Source organism: Actinia tenebrosa, unplaced genomic scaffold (genome assembly GCF_029948245.1).
Source record: "Actinia tenebrosa isolate PJP-AT-01 unplaced genomic scaffold, QUT_ActTen_1.0 PGA_scaffold0__85_contigs__length_37466705, whole genome shotgun sequence".
Lineage (NCBI taxonomy): Eukaryota > Metazoa > Cnidaria > Anthozoa > Actiniaria > Actiniidae > Actinia > Actinia tenebrosa.
The window spans coordinates 27,137,780-27,156,468 of record NW_028292569.1 but is presented as its reverse complement, the minus strand read 5'-3'; the positions used below and the strand labels follow the sequence as shown (position 1 = coordinate 27,156,468).

Here is an 18,689-nt window from a genome sequence, read left to right as displayed (position 1 = left end):
CATACCTTAATACAAATGTTGGTGTTACCTTTGGGAGGTTTAAAGGCGTTGTTCATTCCGATAAAACAAGTGATTTACTATTATCAAGGAATATACACTTGCATACTTTAATACAAATGTTGGTGTTACCTTTGGGAGGTTTAAAGGCGTTGTTCATTCCGATAAAACAAGTGATTTACTATCATCAAGGAATATGCACTCTTGCCTCTTGCATACTTTAGTAATCTTAGTGTTACCTCTGATAGATTTAAAGCGTTGTTCATTCCGATAAAACAAGTGATATACTATTATCAAGAAATATACACTTGCATACCTTAGTAATGTTAGTGTTAATTACCTCTGGGAGCGAGGTTTAAAAGCTTTGTTAGTTCCGATAAAACAATTGCATTGTTATTAGCGAGAAAGGAACAGACACTATTATAAATGTTACCTTTTGTAAACATTACTTTATATGGTGCCTTGAGAAGGGTTACATAACCACTCTATTGCTGTTATTGTTTCAAACGTATGATTCATATGTCAGTATAAATAAGGAACTCGGTTTCCGCCAGCTGCTAAGCGAATGTTAGGCGGAGTAACATAAACTAGAGGGACTTTTGAAGCGAAGCAATACTGATTTTAAAGACATGAAAGGGAACAGCCAATCAATACTATACGTGATGCTTCTTTTAATCCAAGGAATACTTGGTCGATCAATTCTAAGCGGTAAAAATGGTGAGATGTTATATATTGATAAATATTCATTTTCTTGTAAAAGGGACTTCAACTACGCAATTTCTGATTCAAAATTTGAGTCTAGTGAAGCTTGCTAGCAAAATGTAGATGCAACTTATTCTACATCGAAGACGGAAGGAGATTAATCTCGTTCTCGGCTCCCGAACCAGAGACTCGCGACTAAACATTTCACGCAGATTAAATTGAAATTAAAATTTGATCTTTTTGAGACGAACAATTATAAAACCGGAGAACGCGGAGAAAACCCAGAAAATGCAACTAGAAACTTGTGTTTGAACCTTCGTTTTTTGTCCTTGCTTCAGGTATTGACAAGCAATTTATTCTTAACAAGCGAGTTATTAATGGACAGAGCGCAGAAGCACACGAATGGCCTTGGCAGATTTCTCTAAGTGTGAACGGACAACACATGTGCGGCGGTTCTTTGATAAAGCCAGGGTGGATACTGACTGCAGCTCACTGTGTTGAATGGAATCCGTCACCAACCATTTATCAAGTAGTAGTAGGTAAGAGGTTACTTGGTTTTTATTAAATAGATGATTAGGAGAGTATGAACAATATATTTTTATAGTCATGGTAGTACCAAGCTTGGGGAGTCTAATGGCAATCTTCTTGACATCTTATTCTAAGGCCTTTCGTCACTGATATTGAGAGCATGATTCATGATGATGATTGTAGGTCTGATATATCAGTACATGACTATTTGCTGCAAATGGCCTATTGTAGATGAGAGGGTATTTCATTTTTCTACTTTACAAGTCAAACTAAGACATATTATTAGAAATGAATTCATTCTCGCATGCGATTGGTCAGAATTCGATGTTTCACATTCCAGACATATAAATGAATTCATTCTCGCATGCGATTGGTTAGAATTCGATGTTTCACATTCCAGACATAAAATTCCCACTCACCTCCCCCCAGCGCCATATTATTATGACAAGTCCATCACTGCTGCTTTTATTCCCATGAAGGTGCCCATGAAAACAAAGGAACCACCGAAGCACAGAAGGGCTATACTCTTAAACAAGTGATAGTGCATGAATAAGAATACCACAATAGCGACTTGAGGAACGATATCGCTCTTCTTCAGCTCAATGGCTCGGTTCCCTTGACAACTAAAGTTAATGTCATTCAATTGCCCCAACAAGGAAATAGGGTTGAGGTTGGTGTGAATTGCTTTATCACAGGTTAGTTTGTTTAACAAACAAATAAAGGCTTTACACCGTCGAGTGATGGCACCCATAACAGGAGGCACAACAATTCTCTACTTTCACATCCCCATAGTACTTTGCGTCTTTGGGGGGTAACCAGAGGGCAAAAACGCACTTATCTTGCTGGAGGCTGATCAGACAAGGTTGACAATATCTTGTTTGGTATCCAAAAATGAATGAAGAAGTAAAAAACGGAAAAAGATAGAAGCTTGAAGACGTTTATGGTAAATTTTAATTATTTTTTCGTAAGTCAATACATTTTCTGTCAGACCAAAACTCTTCATGATCTGTAGACGCAAAAATAACTTGGAATAAACTGGTAATCAGTATTGTACAGATAAAAGCAGGTATAGTATAAATTCAATTAAGAAACCTTTCAATTTGGGACAGTTTTTCGATTGGTTACCCCCCAAAGACGCAAGGCATTATGGGGATTTGAAAGTAGAGAATAGAGTCCTAGCTTTTTTTCTTAGGAAACTTATTTGTGACTACTACAACCAAGGCCACCTAGACAGCAAGAATCAATCAAATTGTAGAATGAACTTAGTACATTCTATCTTTGGGTAGTGGAGCCAATTAGAAACTGTAGCCTATCCACGCATCTTTTTATTCCCACGAGAAAACGAAGATGGCTATCTAGTTGTATACGTGTAACATCAGGGTCAAATTACCAGGTTTCTGATTGGCTCGACTACAAAAAGTTGGAATGCGTTATTTTCATTCTACATTTTAATTGGTTCTCTTGTCATTTTCGTGCAGGTAGGTTTCTGATTGTTTCAACTTGGCATTGTTTTCTAATTAATTCTATAACTTGATTGGTTCTCGGTATCTAGGTTGTACCCCAGTTGTAGTACTACATGTTTCTCAATTTTAATGAGAAAAAAACACTCAGATTTTAATTGTTGATACCTCCTGTGATGGCGCAAAGCCTCTATATTCTTTGTAATTCCGTCAGGTTTCGCTTGGTGACTAACACCCTCAACAAGTCAAGAAGGAAGATTCATATCCGTTATTTCACGATCTGCAATATTTTTAACAGCAGAACAATATTTTATGACCTCAGGGTGGGGAAACACACAAAAAGGAGGAGCAAGCATCCTCCAGGAAGCAGAACTTCCAATTGGCAAGGAAGAGAACTGTCGTGAAGTATTCCCAGAACTGCTTCACAGTGAAACAATGATCTGTGCTGGTGGAAAAGGAAAAGGTGGTTGTCAAGGTGATAGTGGTGGACCACTTGCTTGTTTAGAAGGTGGACAATGGATCCTGCGAGGCGTCGTTAGCTTTGGACGAGCAGATTGTTCCCCGAAACATTACACTGTGTTCGCGCGAGTTAGCAGTCTGGTTGAGTGGATTGACAATATGATAGAGACTCGAGGTCAGTACGATAATAAAACATGCATACAATCGGGGTATAATCAATCGTTTGCCGGGGTATGGTCTATTGTTGGGGTATCATTACAATGTTATCGCTCGCGTAACCAGTCTGGTTGCATGGATGGACAATTAATGTTATCGCTGTTTTTATCTTACCTCAACTGTCTTTAGAAGTCTTATTTGCACTCTGTTTTGATAAGATAATTGAAAATTTTATATAACCCAGTTTTGTTATTTCTGTGTGTTTGCAAGGCTCGTGCAAAGACCTGCTCCCGACCAGCTATTGTGAAAGGATGAAGTGTCACTGCAAGTCGTATGGACACCCTATTCTTCGCCAAAGATGCAGAAAGACCTGCGGACTGTGTTGATTGATTTTATTTCCAAAGGTTACTGCCACAGATAACAGATATTTGTTTGTATTGTATGTCTGTCTGTCTGTCTGTCTATTTTTCTGTCTGCTTGCCGGTGCACGTTGGTCCACCTGTTGTTTTTTCCCCGTTTCTTTTTCAAGGGGCAGAACCACCCAGAACCACTAAAGGAAAAAAAAGTTTGTCAAAGTTCGTATTATAGCAAGCCCTTAATGACTCCTGTGGCTTTGGCAGGATATTTCGTGCCAAAAATACGTGCGCTCGCTCCTCAAGTGTATCACTCTCGCTAAATTGATGTTCAAACTAACAATTAAACATTCCAAGTCCTTGTTTAAACCCTGCCAATTGTTAGCTAGTAAGTTTTGTTACTTTCTGAAACAATTGTACTTGTTACAAAATCAGCAAATATAGCAAGTTCAACAAGAACAGGGGATTTCCATGCTAGGGAAAGATCTGTACTAACAAAAAGCCAGATAGGTTTGAAATGATACCATATCATATATAAATGGATAGGCTCAAAAGGGATCAAATAAAAACGCTGATCGAAGCTGTTCAAAAGCACTATATATAAGGTTTTGAAAAACGATCATCGGGCAGAATGGCGCGTCACATCCGGGACATTTATTAGCTCATAAGCGCCAAATTCAAGTGTTCGGCTCGACTGCTCGCGCTCATTTACAAAGAAAAACGATGATTAAATAAAGAAAATGGAGACTTTTTTCTTAGACAACACGTTTTATTGATGACTGAAATATGTAATTGTCTATTTACTGGTTCATTGTCAGGTATGCAAGGCTATTCGGGCTTATGGCCTGAAAACAAAGACAGTGAATATATTATTGGTAAAGGGTTTTTAATATATTTTATATTTTATATTTTATACACAATAATTTATGCATGGTCTATATATAGCGTTTTTACTTGACGTCACAGCCGCCATTATGGAGTACCAAATCAATACATTTTCTATCCTCCGGGAACTCTATTTTTATGCAAATACTGTGCAGAAAGTTTCTATTGTTTATGGCTGCCTTCTCAAGTGAGTGAAAACGCTCTATATACTTATTTCAATAAAGTTAGCCACCAAAAACCTAGAAAGCTGAGATCACTGAGGATCACGGGAAACAATTCATTTCAAAGTAAGACTATTTGATACAAACTGCAGCTTGAGGATGCTCAGAAGAGGTGAGACTGTAACTGGTAAAAGATGTTCAAGTCCATCAACAGTTATCAATCGGTGGAAACATGTAAAGTGTATCTACCCATTATCCTTGTCTGCCTCAGCTTTATAACTTTTTAGGTGACTAACTTTATTAAAATAAGTATATATTAACGACTTGATGGACAAAGGTGTCGCATGCACCAACGTAAGTCCCCCTTCCATACCACTATCATTCATTTGTTACCTTAGCACAGGCTGCATGTCTTCTTGCAATTGGCTCTTACATATGGATGATAAGAGCAGTAATGTCTCCAGTATCTACAATTTGGGTGCTTATCCACGCAACCTTAAAATTATCAAAGTAACAATAAGTAGGCTGAATACCGTATTTCTTCAATTAAAGTTTATCAAGGGAAAAAATATTTTCAAAATCACTTATATGTGAACAGTGTAGCAGCATGGTTGCAGTATTTTTGTATGTGGACCTCTCTTTTCAGAGATATAAACATTTGAAATATCAATATGCAAATGAGATGACGTAAATTCAAGAATGTGGTACATTTTGAAGTGTAATTTACGACAAGTGTTCTGAAGTGAAATAATCTAAAAGTGTACATAGTCATATATTTCAGTTATAAGGATGATTTGCAAATGAAAAAAAAGCAGTACTTTCCACAACAGCATTTTTGTATAATAAATTAGTCTTGAATTTACGTCATCTCATTTGCATATTGATATTTCAAATGTTTATATCTCCTAAAAGAAAATGTTACATACAAAAATACTGCAACCATAGTACTACACTATTCACATACAAGTGATTTTGAAAGAAAAAAAAATTCCTTGATATACACTTTAAGCTCATCGATGGCTTATTCTTATTCAATGCTTTTTGATTGGGGACTTATTACGAGGGGATCTTTTTAGTGCTGGGGCTCAATACAATTTTCCTGATATTTGGAAAATCATTATAACCTTTATTCATAATCTCGGCAGGTGAAATGAATTTCAAAAGCGCCTTCCAAGGAAAAAAGAACAAAAACCTTCTACTAGTGGTGGTGACAGCGCATGCGCCGACATTAAGCCTCTCTTTCTCTCTCTCGTTCTCATAACCTGCTCTCAGTTTCTTATTGAGATGATTACCGTTGTTTTTGATAATCACAGACCCATTTATAAGTTACCATTTTACTATTTGAAAGTTTGCGTGGGATTTCAAAATATTGGTAAAATGTTATACTCATACAGTTCTTTACGTTACAGTTTTATTTGATTATTTATTTATGATTTATATGGTTAAACTCCCCCCCCCCCCCCCTCCCCAATCTAATCAACCCTCCATGCCCCTAAAAAAACGCACGGTCCCTTATAAGTCTGTAGTCAAGTTTTACAGAGCGATTTATGCACATTAATATTATAATACATACTTGATCCTCCTCCTCCACCACCACCTCCTCCTCCTCCTGTATGAGATAAATAAATATAAAAAAAGGGGGGGGGGGGGGGGGAAGAATATAATAAAAGTGGATACAAATGCACATTTTAAAAACCAGCATGAATAGTACAACTGCAGCTTGTATTTTTTCATTATCCCCACCAGCATTAGCATTCTCCTCCTCAGGTATCATGTCCTCCTTGGGCATCAGCACTATCACTAACGACAACCCCGCAATTACTACCATCTAACGTTCATCTTCACCATCCTTCATCATCGTTGCTACTAACATCTCTACTCATTCCCTTCGATCCTACCTGATCACCGTCATAATCGTAAACTTCCCAAACATTACTATTGTCACCTAATCACCACTTTCATCATCATCATTTTCAACATCACCCATAACTTATAATTAATCCTTACTTGTTTACAATCATCATCATCATCATCTTCTTCTTCTTTGCATATTATCAATAATCATCTGATCATCATCATCATCGTTATCATCATCATTAACGTCATCCGGCTCATCATCATCATTGTGAGGTTTTTTTCGATTGTCATCAACAAGGAATTTATATTTATTATATGGCCTTTCTAAGCCAAAAACATGCCTACGTACCTGTCATCTTTTGGTTGATCCAATCAATGAAGCTGCTGACTCGAGCAAAGACAGTGTAATGATCAGTACGACATTGACTGTGTCCCCAGCTGACGGCACCACGGAGAACCCATCGACCACCCTCGTTACAGACAAATGGTCCACCACTGTCTCCTTGGCATCCACCTTTGCCTTGCCCACCGGCGCAGACCATGCTTTTTGGATCAACGGGCACCAAATAGCCGTTTCTTTGAACACATGCATTATCATTTGAGACAGGGAGGACAGCTTGCTGGAGGATGCCAGCAGCACTTCCACCACCAACAGTACGACCCCAACCTGTTTACAAACAATTCACAATTAGTCATTGGACCTAGTTGACTTGTGCTGCAAGATGAACCAGTTTAACAAGATTTAGTTTGGCAAGTATAATCAATTCTGACTTGTTTACTTTCTTTTCTTTTTACAAGCGAAAAAAAAAAAAAAACCTCGTTAGGTCTTTGGAGAGAGCCGCTGAAATTACGACAGAGACGAACCAGTTTAACAAGATTTAGTTTGGCAAGTATTCGGACTTGTTTACTTTCCGTTCTCTTTCCAAGCAAAAACAAAAAACAAACAAAAAAACAAACAAACAAAAAAACGTTAGGTCTTTGGAGAGGGCCGCTGAAATTACGACAGCAATCGAATGGAAGCAGCTATAGCCTAGTCCCGTACACACCTAGTTTGAAATTTGTGCAATTGGTTAGAAAAGAGCAGCAATTTAATTCACTTCAATACTACTGCACCTTTTGAACTGAAAATATTCTTTATCATATTTCAAGATACAAAAAAAATCAACAACGAAGCATTAAAGTCATTATAAGAATCAAACTTTTTTTTTTCCAAACACCTAAGGCCTAGGGTAAACGTCGAACTTTCCATGCACCAAACTTAATTACATCAAAGAATGCCGCCTCATTATCACCTGATATCCATTTGTTTTTAATGAGTTCGGTGCATGGAAAGTTCGACGTTTGCCCTAGGCGTAAGTATTCTAAGCTGTGTTTAATGATGAAAATTGCCCTAATTGAAAGGATTAGACAACTTGCCTTAACTGCATTTGAAGTCAATCGTATGGAAAAATGACTTCCGGTTTCAAAAGGTAAAACAGTTCTATAAATATTTTTCTTGAGTTTTCTTCAAGACAACATTTGTTTCCAAAGTTCTAAGGCGGATGGAGGTTAAATCATTGAGAGAATTTTCGCTTTATTTTGGCCGTTTTGGTCAACAGTTGGAACGGGAAATACGTCACAACTTAAAGGCTCTATTTCACGCGGAGAGTCATAAACTCCCATAAAAACTTTACCTGTTATATAGCACCCTGTACCAGCCGGCACTCGGCTTCCTTTTTGTGGTAAACAGACTGTGTTAACCTTGGAGCTTGCACTGATTTGTCCATTAAGTTGAAGTAGAGCTATGTCGTTCCTAAGGTGCCTCATGCTAAAACCTTCGTGTTTGAAGAGCTGTTTGAGACGGAACGTTTGCTGGACAGCGGTAGATCCAGTTCTGGTGTGTGCACCTAGAAATCATTGAAAGAGTACTTAATAGTCATCTCTATCATAAGAATTTTCTTTTTTATTTTATTTTTATTTATTGTTCGCTCAACATTTCAGCTGGAATAGCCCAAAATGTATGATTCGTATATATTGCAGGAGTATCATCGTGCTTTTTTCTGTTTTCCATAGAAAGACTTTCAATTTTCATGTGCTTGATTCCGGTAACATTATTTTCCGGCCTATAGGCGATCAACAGAACAAGAAACAACTCACGGCTCGTCTCGTTTCTATATTCATTATTATAATTCATCCTATATGGTAGATTAACCGTGAAGGAGACTATTGACTCATTTCTAACTATTTTTAAACTCCCTCTCCCTCTCCCTCTCCCTCTCCCTCTCCCTCTCCCTCTCCCTCTCCCTCTCCCTCTCCCTCTCCCTCTCCCTCTCCCTCTCTTCCCACTTCTTAAAGAGTTATACTAACCAACAACAACGGTGTAGCCACTTGGTCTTGGGTTTCTATCCACGCAGTGAGCAGCAGTGACAACCCAGTCAGGTCTGATCAGAGATCCACCACAGATATGTCTTTCGTTCACACGGAGAGAAATCTGCCAGGGCCAGGAGTGTGGCTGGGCATTGTCGCCGTTAACAACACGAGCACTGTATGGCTTAGCACCACAGGCTGAAAAGAAGCAATACAGTATATAAATAAGTATAAAAAATACGGCAAGTGATGATATAAACAAAAGTGGAAAGAATTGAAAGCGAAACGTAATACGAATGAAATTAAATGAAATAAAAATCAAGAATGATGCCACTTATGAAAAAGATGAATATTAAGTTCTAAAAACGAAAAGTATTGGGATTCGAAATTTATACAAATGTAGTAAGACTAACGAAAATAAAATGAAACGAAAACGAAATCGAAATAAATGCTTTATACAAATGTAAGGCACTGACAAAGAAGAACAAAACAGAAAGGAAAAAACACGAAACGAAACGAAATTAAAAGGAATTAATTGCTTTATACAAATGTAAGTTACTGACAAAGAAGAACAAAACAGAAAGGAAAAAACACGAAACGAAACGAAATTAAAAGGAATTAATTGCTTTATACAAATGTAAGTTACTAAAAAAAGAACTGATCACAAATCAGAAAAAATGCACGAAACACAGCGAAATAAAAAAAATGCTGTAAAGAAATGTAAGTTACTAACGAAGAAATGAAAATAAATCAGAAAAAAGCACGAAACGAGACGGAATACAGGCCGTGGGATCAGAAGCAATAATGAACAAACCTGTTCGAATTTGGAATGATGAAAACTCCTCATTAAAAAAAGATAAGTTTAAAGTTTCAATTCTGATTTGTTCTATTGATTAGTTCTGCCCTACATTTTTGAAAATTAAAATATTAAATAAGAAGGAATAAGAAACTACATAAGTTAAAAAGTAAAAAAGAAGAAAGAAGAAAAAAAAAAACCAGAAGTCAAAATGAAAAACCAAAAATGAAAAAAAAAAAAAAAAAAAAAAAAATTGAAAAAAATGCATGAGTGCCTAGATTTACACTAGTTTTACTCAGGTTCTTAGATAAAGATATAAATATAAGAGTAATGTATATAAATATAGTTACAAGAAATTCGTACATCTATTGATATTACCTTCTGAAAGAGAGGGCCCCAAAAGGGCAAGGACGAGAGCAAGACAAAAAATCATGGCGTACAATTTCGTAGTACGATAGATGATCAACCAATGAACCTACAGTCCTTCACCTCTCCAGCTTTATACCCAAATTTGTTACTTCAGCTGACAGCTACTAGATTTTGATATACTTGATTGGCTCAATAGAATACACGACTGTGTTTGTTAATTTTTTTCCACCTTCGGGGTCTCTTTTGTATAAGGTTATTTCAGGTCAACGTCTGCTGCAAATAAACTATATCGGTGAAAGCGAAGGACAATTAATCCGTCATTCATCCAGTCATTAGCAAAGACATTTGAATAGAGCTGCCAATGATAAATTAAACACCAACTTTAATGTTTGCTTTTTTTATTGTAATGCTTGAAGACTGTACAATTAATATCAAGAAGTTGGGTTTCATAATACCATTAAAACGGTTTTTATAGGCGGGTGAAATCGAAGTTTGACTTGCAGTAACGGTCAAATGAAGCTAAGATACTTTTACATAGTTCTCGTGTGTTTTCTGTAGCAACAAAAACGTAGCAACCAGAGCGTTTTCCTAACAGCAAAACTGTTTTGGGTTGCCAAGCTCGGTATCTTAAGAGGACAAAGTTGCTTGTTGATTCGACTATGCTCTTAACAGGTTTTTCCTTTAAAAACATCTTTGAATAAACTTAAATTTGAGTTTAATTCACTGAAAGAAGAGTCAACCTATGGATTTGGCAGTTTCACACACACCTACTTGCAAGAACGTTGTCATACGATATTAGAACATTAGTAATTTAGTGAGAAAGGAATACTTTAAAAGACAAGAGAAAAAGTTCGTTCAGAGCTTCATTGATCTTCCTTTATTTTTTAATACAATTCCTATCCCACTAAATCACTAGTGTTCTATTTTCGTATGACAACGTTCTTGCAAATAGGTGTAAACCTTTTATTCTTTTTTTTTTATTTCACTCATTCATAACGTCAAGGTAGCTAGCTCGCTCTCCGCTATCGTCTTATAGAATAAATATACATTTTGGGAATATTTGTCGGATTGGTAGCTTAACGCTCATTTAAAACGAAAATTATTTATGACATATCTATTATGACTATTAATGACAAAAAATATATATATTTACAGCCATATGCAGAAATTTTGATCCTTTTCTAATATATACAAGTATATCAAAAGTATATCAGAAATTATGAGATCTCATCGCTGATATTTTTTTCGGGTTGCCTATCGCACTAGGGCTTTCTGAAAAAAATATCAGAGATGGTACCCCATAATTTCCAATATGTTTTTGACATACTTTTATGTATACACAAAAGGATCAGAATTTCTGCATATCGCTGTATATATATCGAGAACCAAACTAATTGCATGGCTAGGCAGCCGACGTATAACAAATGTATCATCTTAAGTTAGTTTATTAGTTTATTTTAGTAGGCCCGTTAATTTTGGCTTCCAGTGATAAATACATACAAAACTCTCCATTTTCGTTCTTTCGACATAACTTCTTTGGTATGGAGTCAAATTCTACAAAATTTTCTGGAAATAGTTTTCGTGAAGTATTTTCTCAGATAGCATTAATAATTTCTGGTTAAAAGGCTTCATTTTCTCTATCTGGAAAAAACTGAGTTTTGAAAGTCGTCCACAACGCACAACCGAGACTAAGGCTGAGCAAAGAGAACTCGAAACAGGAGTACTGCGAGACCGTTTTTTTCCCGGGCACTATGCACTTTATACAAGATTCTTTCTTTTCTTTTCTTTTCTTTTCTTTTCTTTTCTTTTCTTTTCTTTTCTTTTCTTTCTTTCTTTTTTTTTTTTTTTTTGAATTATAAAAAAATGTGTTAAAGCTTGAACAGAACGAGAGTATAGTTTTTTGATATTCTTGAATTTTCGAGCTTGTGAGACATAATAAAATTACTGAAGTACAAGTAATATTTTTAAAATACCTAAAATAAATGTGTTTTAACAAAATTGTGGCATTTAGTACAGTCTTTTTAATCAATGAATTCCATTTGGAATTTATGATTTATTTTTCGGTTTGGGAGGGAGCTCAGGAGAACTCGAAGAATACTCTGGAAGCAATACAGGAGAGAACCAACAAGCAACTCAACTTAAGATTAGAACCGGTGAGATGCTGGCACCGCCTGCACCCGTGCTTCCAGTAATTCGAGTAGAAATCAACACAAACACATCCCACACAATGAAACACCTAGGTCTTCTTTGTTTTTTCCGACAAAGTTTATCTAGAGTTTATTTAGTGACGCTATAGAGTACACATACCATAATGACGAAGCCTGGTATTGACCCAGCTTAGCATGTGTTAGGAAAAGTTCTGTTTAGTCAACTAATCTCTGGCTATTGGCAGGCAAGGAAATGATCAATGGGGCCAGTTTCAGTTGACTTTTATAAACCGCGGTTAATAAATTGGTTTGAAAATTGGTTTGAGAATAGATATTTATGACACAGTCAGATGTCTTAGAACAGAAAGAAAGTCTCTGAGTTCTTTGCTTTCTGGGGAGAGGTTTAATGACGAGATGAAGGCGTGTACAAGTCGTTCGGTCGTGCACTTGTCAATCAAATCCTTCTGCCCTTGGGTGTACGAATTACGCAAGAAAATGTTCTAGCCAAAGCATCAGGGGAGAGACCAGCCGGCCCCCAGACCATATCAGCTAATCCCTTGCATCTCTGCCACGTACGTTAAGAAAATATTGTTAAAAAGTCTAGTCTATCTGGTGCATTGTTTTCAAGGCTCAGTATTGCTATGCTGATTGCTGTAATTGTGTGGCCCAGTGGAAAAAAACTTTGGCTTCAATGTCACTGAGTCAAGTCCGGTTGGGCGAAGTAAGTACCAGTAGGATGGGTGACTTAAAACTATTATCTAGTTTTTTTCCAAGGTTTTTTTCTCTCGTAACTTTCGGTCGATTATCATTCGTAATTAGCTGGAAGTTTAAAGAAATAAATAAATAAATAAAACACCGGGAATATAACCCGTGTCCAGCAGTCTGTACTCATGAGTAATTTTTCTAGTCGTTCGTAATCTAAGCCTAGGAACTTCGGACAAATACGTCAAATTGAAATCTATCTGAGAATATTCGCTTGATGTATTTATACTCCATTAAATCGATCATAATTCGTGACGCGAAATAGTGTATAGTCTCTTTGTAAGAAAAAAAAAGGAGTGCATTGTAGCCAATATTGCATAAAAAATATAAATTTATTAATAATGAATATAAAATTATTTTGCACAAAGGTGTATTGAAATATTTCATGATACGAGGTTTTTTCCCTTTTGAATAATATTTTACGCATTTCAAAAAAGGTTGAATACTGAATACTGAATAGTGCATTCCAAGAACAAAGGACATTGTGGGTCTCATTAATTTGAAAAAAAGTAAATATACAGCAATTAACTCTCTACATGTAGTTAGTATATTGTTTCAGATGGAATACACTAGAAATATAATAAATAATTATTATTTATCCTACTTTGGACAATGTCACTATAACCCACAATTCCCTTTGGTCTTGGAATGCACTATTCAGTATGCAGTATTCAGTATACAACCTTTTTTTGAAATAGCTGTATAGACCTTTTCGATTCTGAAAATATTTTTAAAGGAAATTATTAGCATACTTCTTGACATCAATATCATATCAAACATGAAACATATACCAATAATAATAATAATAATAATAATAATAATAATAATAATTTATTAACTTACTATAGCGCCTTTTAACATTAAAATAATGAAAAGCGCTTTACATGAATGAATTAATAAAATATGAATATACATATATATACAATACTTATGATAAATATAAGATATAACTATAAAAAACTAACGAGGAAAAGATATATATGTATATATAAATATAATATGTATAAGGAAAATAAACTATAATAGAAAACTATGTTAGAATTGATAAAAATTACCTATTGTAAGCTATATAAAAAGATATGTCTTAAGCTGTTTTTTTAAAACGCCAAGTGATCTAATTTCCCGAATATTCATAGGAAGGCTGTTCCACAATGTGGGGGCAGCAGCATAAAAAGAACGAGCCCCTAATGTAGAAATCATACGCCCCTTGGGACGGTCTAAAAATAATGATTTAGTAGTATTTTTAACACACGTGAATTTATAAATAACGGATAGACCTTTCCTTTCAAATTCTATTTGTCTCTGTAAGCCGCACAAATTGACAAACGAGCGTGCGCGCGGCTCGCGTTGTATACGTAAATTGTGACCAATAAGCGCGCAGGATTTATCATATTCACTTGTATAAAAATACTAATACCAGATATCAAACATCAATCATCGATAATCGAACGTTCTAGAAGAAAACAAATGAAAAAAACACAACTGATCATAAGTACTTCCAGCTATCTCCTTTGGCTTCTACAACCTTTCTTGACAGAGACGTGTATATGTAAACGAGAATAAACGGTGGAAAATATACGCTTTAATAATTCGAACAATTTAGCAACTACAACCATGTTTTTTCCTATATCTGTATATTCTGCGCATGCGCGACTTTTGTCCTAGACACAAGAAGCCCAAACATATTGTCCTGCATATAGGATAGAAGTCACCAAGCACCACCTTTTGGAGGGAAATGATTTGGACTTTTTGACGGCATTCGTTTAATTTCAGGCTACGAAATTAACGACTCTTAAAACTCCAGTGTATGCTGGCCTAGCCTCAATTCTGAGGTCGGTTAACAAAAACAGAAATTAAATTAACAAAACGAGCAGCTTTGGGACGAAAGTCTTGACAGCCCTTTGCAAAGGTAACCCAATTCGTAAATCCTCAACGAAAACAAAACTATTGAGTGGGTAAAAATAAGAATATTCGAACACTTTTTTTTATTGAAACACTTATTTATTACTATGATTAAACTAGCGGCAGTATCTTAAACAAATAGAATACAGAATCGTCGAAACAGTTATTTTATTGTTGTTTTCATTTGATAAGCCGCTTCAGACGTTGCGCGGTCAATTGTAATAAATGGAAAATAGCTACCCCAAATTAATAGACGCCCGTATTTGATAAATGCAGTATACTGAATGTTGTAATTCGTAGTACAATCAAAATCGTTACTGATTGGCAGTATTTTTTTGTAAATTAAATTAAATTGATCTATAGTAGACATTTTTGATTAAAAACAAAAAAAAACAAAAACAAAAACAAGAACAAAAACAAAAACAAAAACAAAAACAAAAACAAAAACAAAACAAAAACAAAACAAAAGACAAAAAAAACAAAACACAAACAAAAAGACAAAAAACAAAAACAAAACAAAAACAAAAACAAAAACAAAAACAAAAACCAAAACAAAACAAAAAAGACAAAAACAAAAACAAAAAACAAACAAAAACAAAACCAAACAAAAACAAAATCAAAAACAAAAACAAAAACAAAGAACAAAAATCAAAAACCAAAACAAAAAACATAAACGAAAACAAAAACAAACAAAACAAAAAACAAAACAAAAACAAAAGCAAAACAAAAACAAAAACAAAGACAAAAACAAAAACAAAAACAAAAACATAAAAACAAAAACTGAAAAAAAAAAAAACACAAACAAAAACAAAAACAAAAACAAAAAACAAAAACAAAAACAAAAAACAAAAACAAAAACAAAAACAAAAACAAAAACAAAAACAAAACAACAAAAAACAAAAACAAAAACAAAAACAAAAACAAAAACAAAACAAAAGACAGAAACAAAAAGCAAAAACAAAAAAAAAAGCAATAAACAAAAACAAAACAAAACCAAACAAAAACAAGAACACAAAACAAAAGACAAAAAAAAAAAAAACAGAATAAAACAAAAAACGAAAAAACAGAGAAACCAGAAACAAAAACAAAAACAAAAACACAAAACCAAAAACCAAAACAAAAAAAACAACAAAAACAAAAAACAAAAGAACAAAACATAACAAACAACAAAAAACAAAACAAATTAACAAACAAAGAACAGAAAACTAAAACAAGAAGACAAAAACAGAAAAGACAAAAACAAAAAACAAAAACAAACCAACAAAACAAAAACAAAAACAAAAAATCAAAAACAAAACAAAAAAACAAGAAACGAAAACAGAAAACGAAAAACAAATAACAAAAACAAAAACAAAACAAAACAAAAACAAAAACAAAAACAACAACAACAAAACAAACAAAAAACAAAAACAAACACAAAAACAAAAACAAAACAAAACAAAAAAAAACAAAAAAGACGAAAACACAAAAAACAAAAAAACAAAAACCTAAAAACAAATATAACAAAAAAACAAATAACAAAAAAACAAAAAAACAAAAAACAAAAAAACAAAAAAACAAAAAAAAAAAAAAAAAAACAAAAAAAAACAAAAAAAAAAAAAACAAAAAAACAAAAACAACAAAAAAACAAAAAACAAAAACACAAAACAAAAAACTAAAAAAGACCAAAAGAGACAAAAAAAAACAAAAAACAAAAAAACAAAAAAACAAAAAAACAAAAAAACAAAAACAAAAACAAATAAACAAAAAACCAAAAAAAAACAAAAAAACAAAAAAAAACACAAAACAAAAACAAAAACACAAAACAAAAAACCAAACAAAAAACAAAAACAAGAAATCAAAAACAAAGAACAAAAACAAAAACTAAAACAAAAACAAGAAACAAAAACAAAAAACAAAAACAAAAACAAAAACAAAGAACAAAACAAAAACAAAGACAAAAACAAAACAAAAGCATAAAAAACAAAAAAAAACAAAAAACAAAAACAAAAACAAAAACAAAAACAAACCACAGAACCCAGAAACAAAAACAAGAAACAAAAACAAAACAAAACAAAAACAAAAACAAAAACAAAAACAGACAAAACAAAAAAAGAAACAAAAACAAAAACAAAAACAAAAACAAAACATAAAACAAAAAAAAGACAAAAAATACGAAAACACAAAAAACAAAAAAACAAAAACCTAAAAACAAAGATAACAAAAACAAAAAAACAAAAAAACAAAAAACCAAAAAAACAAAAAAACAAAAAACAGAAAAAAGCAAAAAAAAACAAAAATAACAACAGAACACAAAAAAACAATAAAACCAAAAAACAAACAACAGAAATCATTTCTTATGGGAAAGCAAAGAAAAAAAAAAACTAAAAAACAAAAAAACCAAAAATAAACAAAAAAACCAAAAAAAACAAAATAAAAAACGAAAAAAACAAAAAGCAAAAATAGAAACACAAAAAAAAAAGAACAAAAAAACAAAAACAAAACAAAAAAACAAAAAAACAATAAAACAACAAAAAAACAAAAGAAACCAAAAACAAAAACAAAAAAACAAAAAAACAACAAACAAAAAACCAAAAAACAGAAAGAACAAAAACAAAAATAAACAACCAAAAAACGACAAAAACACTAAAACAAAATAAAAACAAAAAAGAAAACAATAACAAAAAAACCAAAAAACCAAAAAAAAACAAAAAAAACAAAAAAAAACAAAACAAAAAAACAAAAAAAAACAAAAAAACAAAAAAAAAAAAACAAAAAAACAAAAAAACAAACAAAAACAAAACAAAACAATAAAACACAAAAACTAACAATAAACAAAAAAACAAAACAAAAACCAAAACAAGAAAACAAAAACAAAAACAAAACAAAACAACAACAACATAAAAAACCTCAACCTTCAATAATTCTACCTTTATACTCAAAGTATTACTGACGTATACAAACATTATATAATATGCGCATGCGCTCTTAGGTAACAATATTCAAGATTGGCTAGCAGTTTTACATATCTTTCTAAAAAACTTTTTGGAAAACTATTCATATATATATCGTTTTGGCCTATTAGTTACGTCAAGGTGAATATATTCATAGTATTGATTTCTATGTAATGACGTCATTTAATAGGACTGATTTTGTTGAACTGAGATCGCTTACAACTTGCACTTCTATTGACACTGCTGTCGTTTCCTTTCGGTTACTGCGTGATATTAGTTACTAAAGCTAGAAAACTGCAGCTCTAATTAAACAAGAGAATTAAAAAATAAAAACAAACAAAACCAACAACCAAAAAGCATAAAAAGACAAAACGCAACAAAATCAATTAAACGAAACCAAACGAAACCAAACCAAACCAAACCAAACCAAACCAAACCAAACCAAACCAAACCAAACCAAACCAAACCAAACCAAACCAAACCAAACCAAACCAAACCAAACCAAACCAAACCAAACCAAACCAAACCAAACCAAACCAAACCAAACCAAACCAAACCAAACCAAACAAAACAAAACCGAAAACAAAACCGAAAAGAAACAAAACAAAACAAAACAAAACAAAGCGAAACGAAACGAAACAAAACACAACAAAACAAAACGGAAATTTAACATATTCTCCATCCCTGCTTTCGAAACATATGAAAAAAAATTTACGCACCCCTCGACTTTCAATTAATAAGACACTGCACGAGTCAGTCTATTGCTTATTTTCGGTCTCTTTATTAACCAAACAATTCATGTTCTTATACTAAACACCCAGTAGAAGTTTTTACAACGGACGTTTGGAGTTATTTGCTTGAAACAATAGTTCACTG

At 33.4% G+C, this 18,689-nt stretch overlaps 2 protein-coding genes across 3 annotated transcripts; one reads left to right on the top strand and one right to left on the bottom strand.

Annotated features, from left to right (window-relative positions):
* Positions 1-626: 626 nt before the first annotated feature.
* On the top strand, positions 627-3,688 carry LOC116307995 (chymotrypsin B-like). The gene is made up of 4 exons (XM_031718341.2): positions 627-714; positions 1,038-1,238; positions 3,010-3,321; positions 3,573-3,688. The coding sequence occupies exons 1-4, from the start codon at positions 627-629 to the stop codon at positions 3,686-3,688; spliced, it is 717 nt and encodes a 238-aa protein (XP_031574201.2).
* Positions 3,689-4,403: 715 nt separating this feature from the next.
* Positions 4,404-10,155, bottom strand: LOC116307992 (chymotrypsinogen B). Of its 2 annotated transcripts, XM_031718336.2 has the most exons (7): positions 10,079-10,155; positions 8,905-9,102; positions 8,232-8,444; positions 6,908-7,225; positions 6,275-6,310; positions 5,095-5,196; positions 4,404-4,500 (listed from the first exon to the last, which is right to left on the bottom strand). In XM_031718336.2, exons 1-6 carry the CDS (start codon positions 10,131-10,133, stop codon positions 5,096-5,098), a joined length of 921 nt encoding a protein of 306 aa, XP_031574196.2. In that variant the 5' UTR covers positions 10,134-10,155; the 3' UTR covers positions 4,404-4,500; position 5,095. The 2 variants fall into 2 exon arrangements, with proteins under 2 accessions (XP_031574196.2, XP_031574197.2); XM_031718337.2 differs by lacking the exon at positions 6,275-6,310.
* Between the last annotated feature and the right edge of the window lie 8,534 nt (positions 10,156-18,689).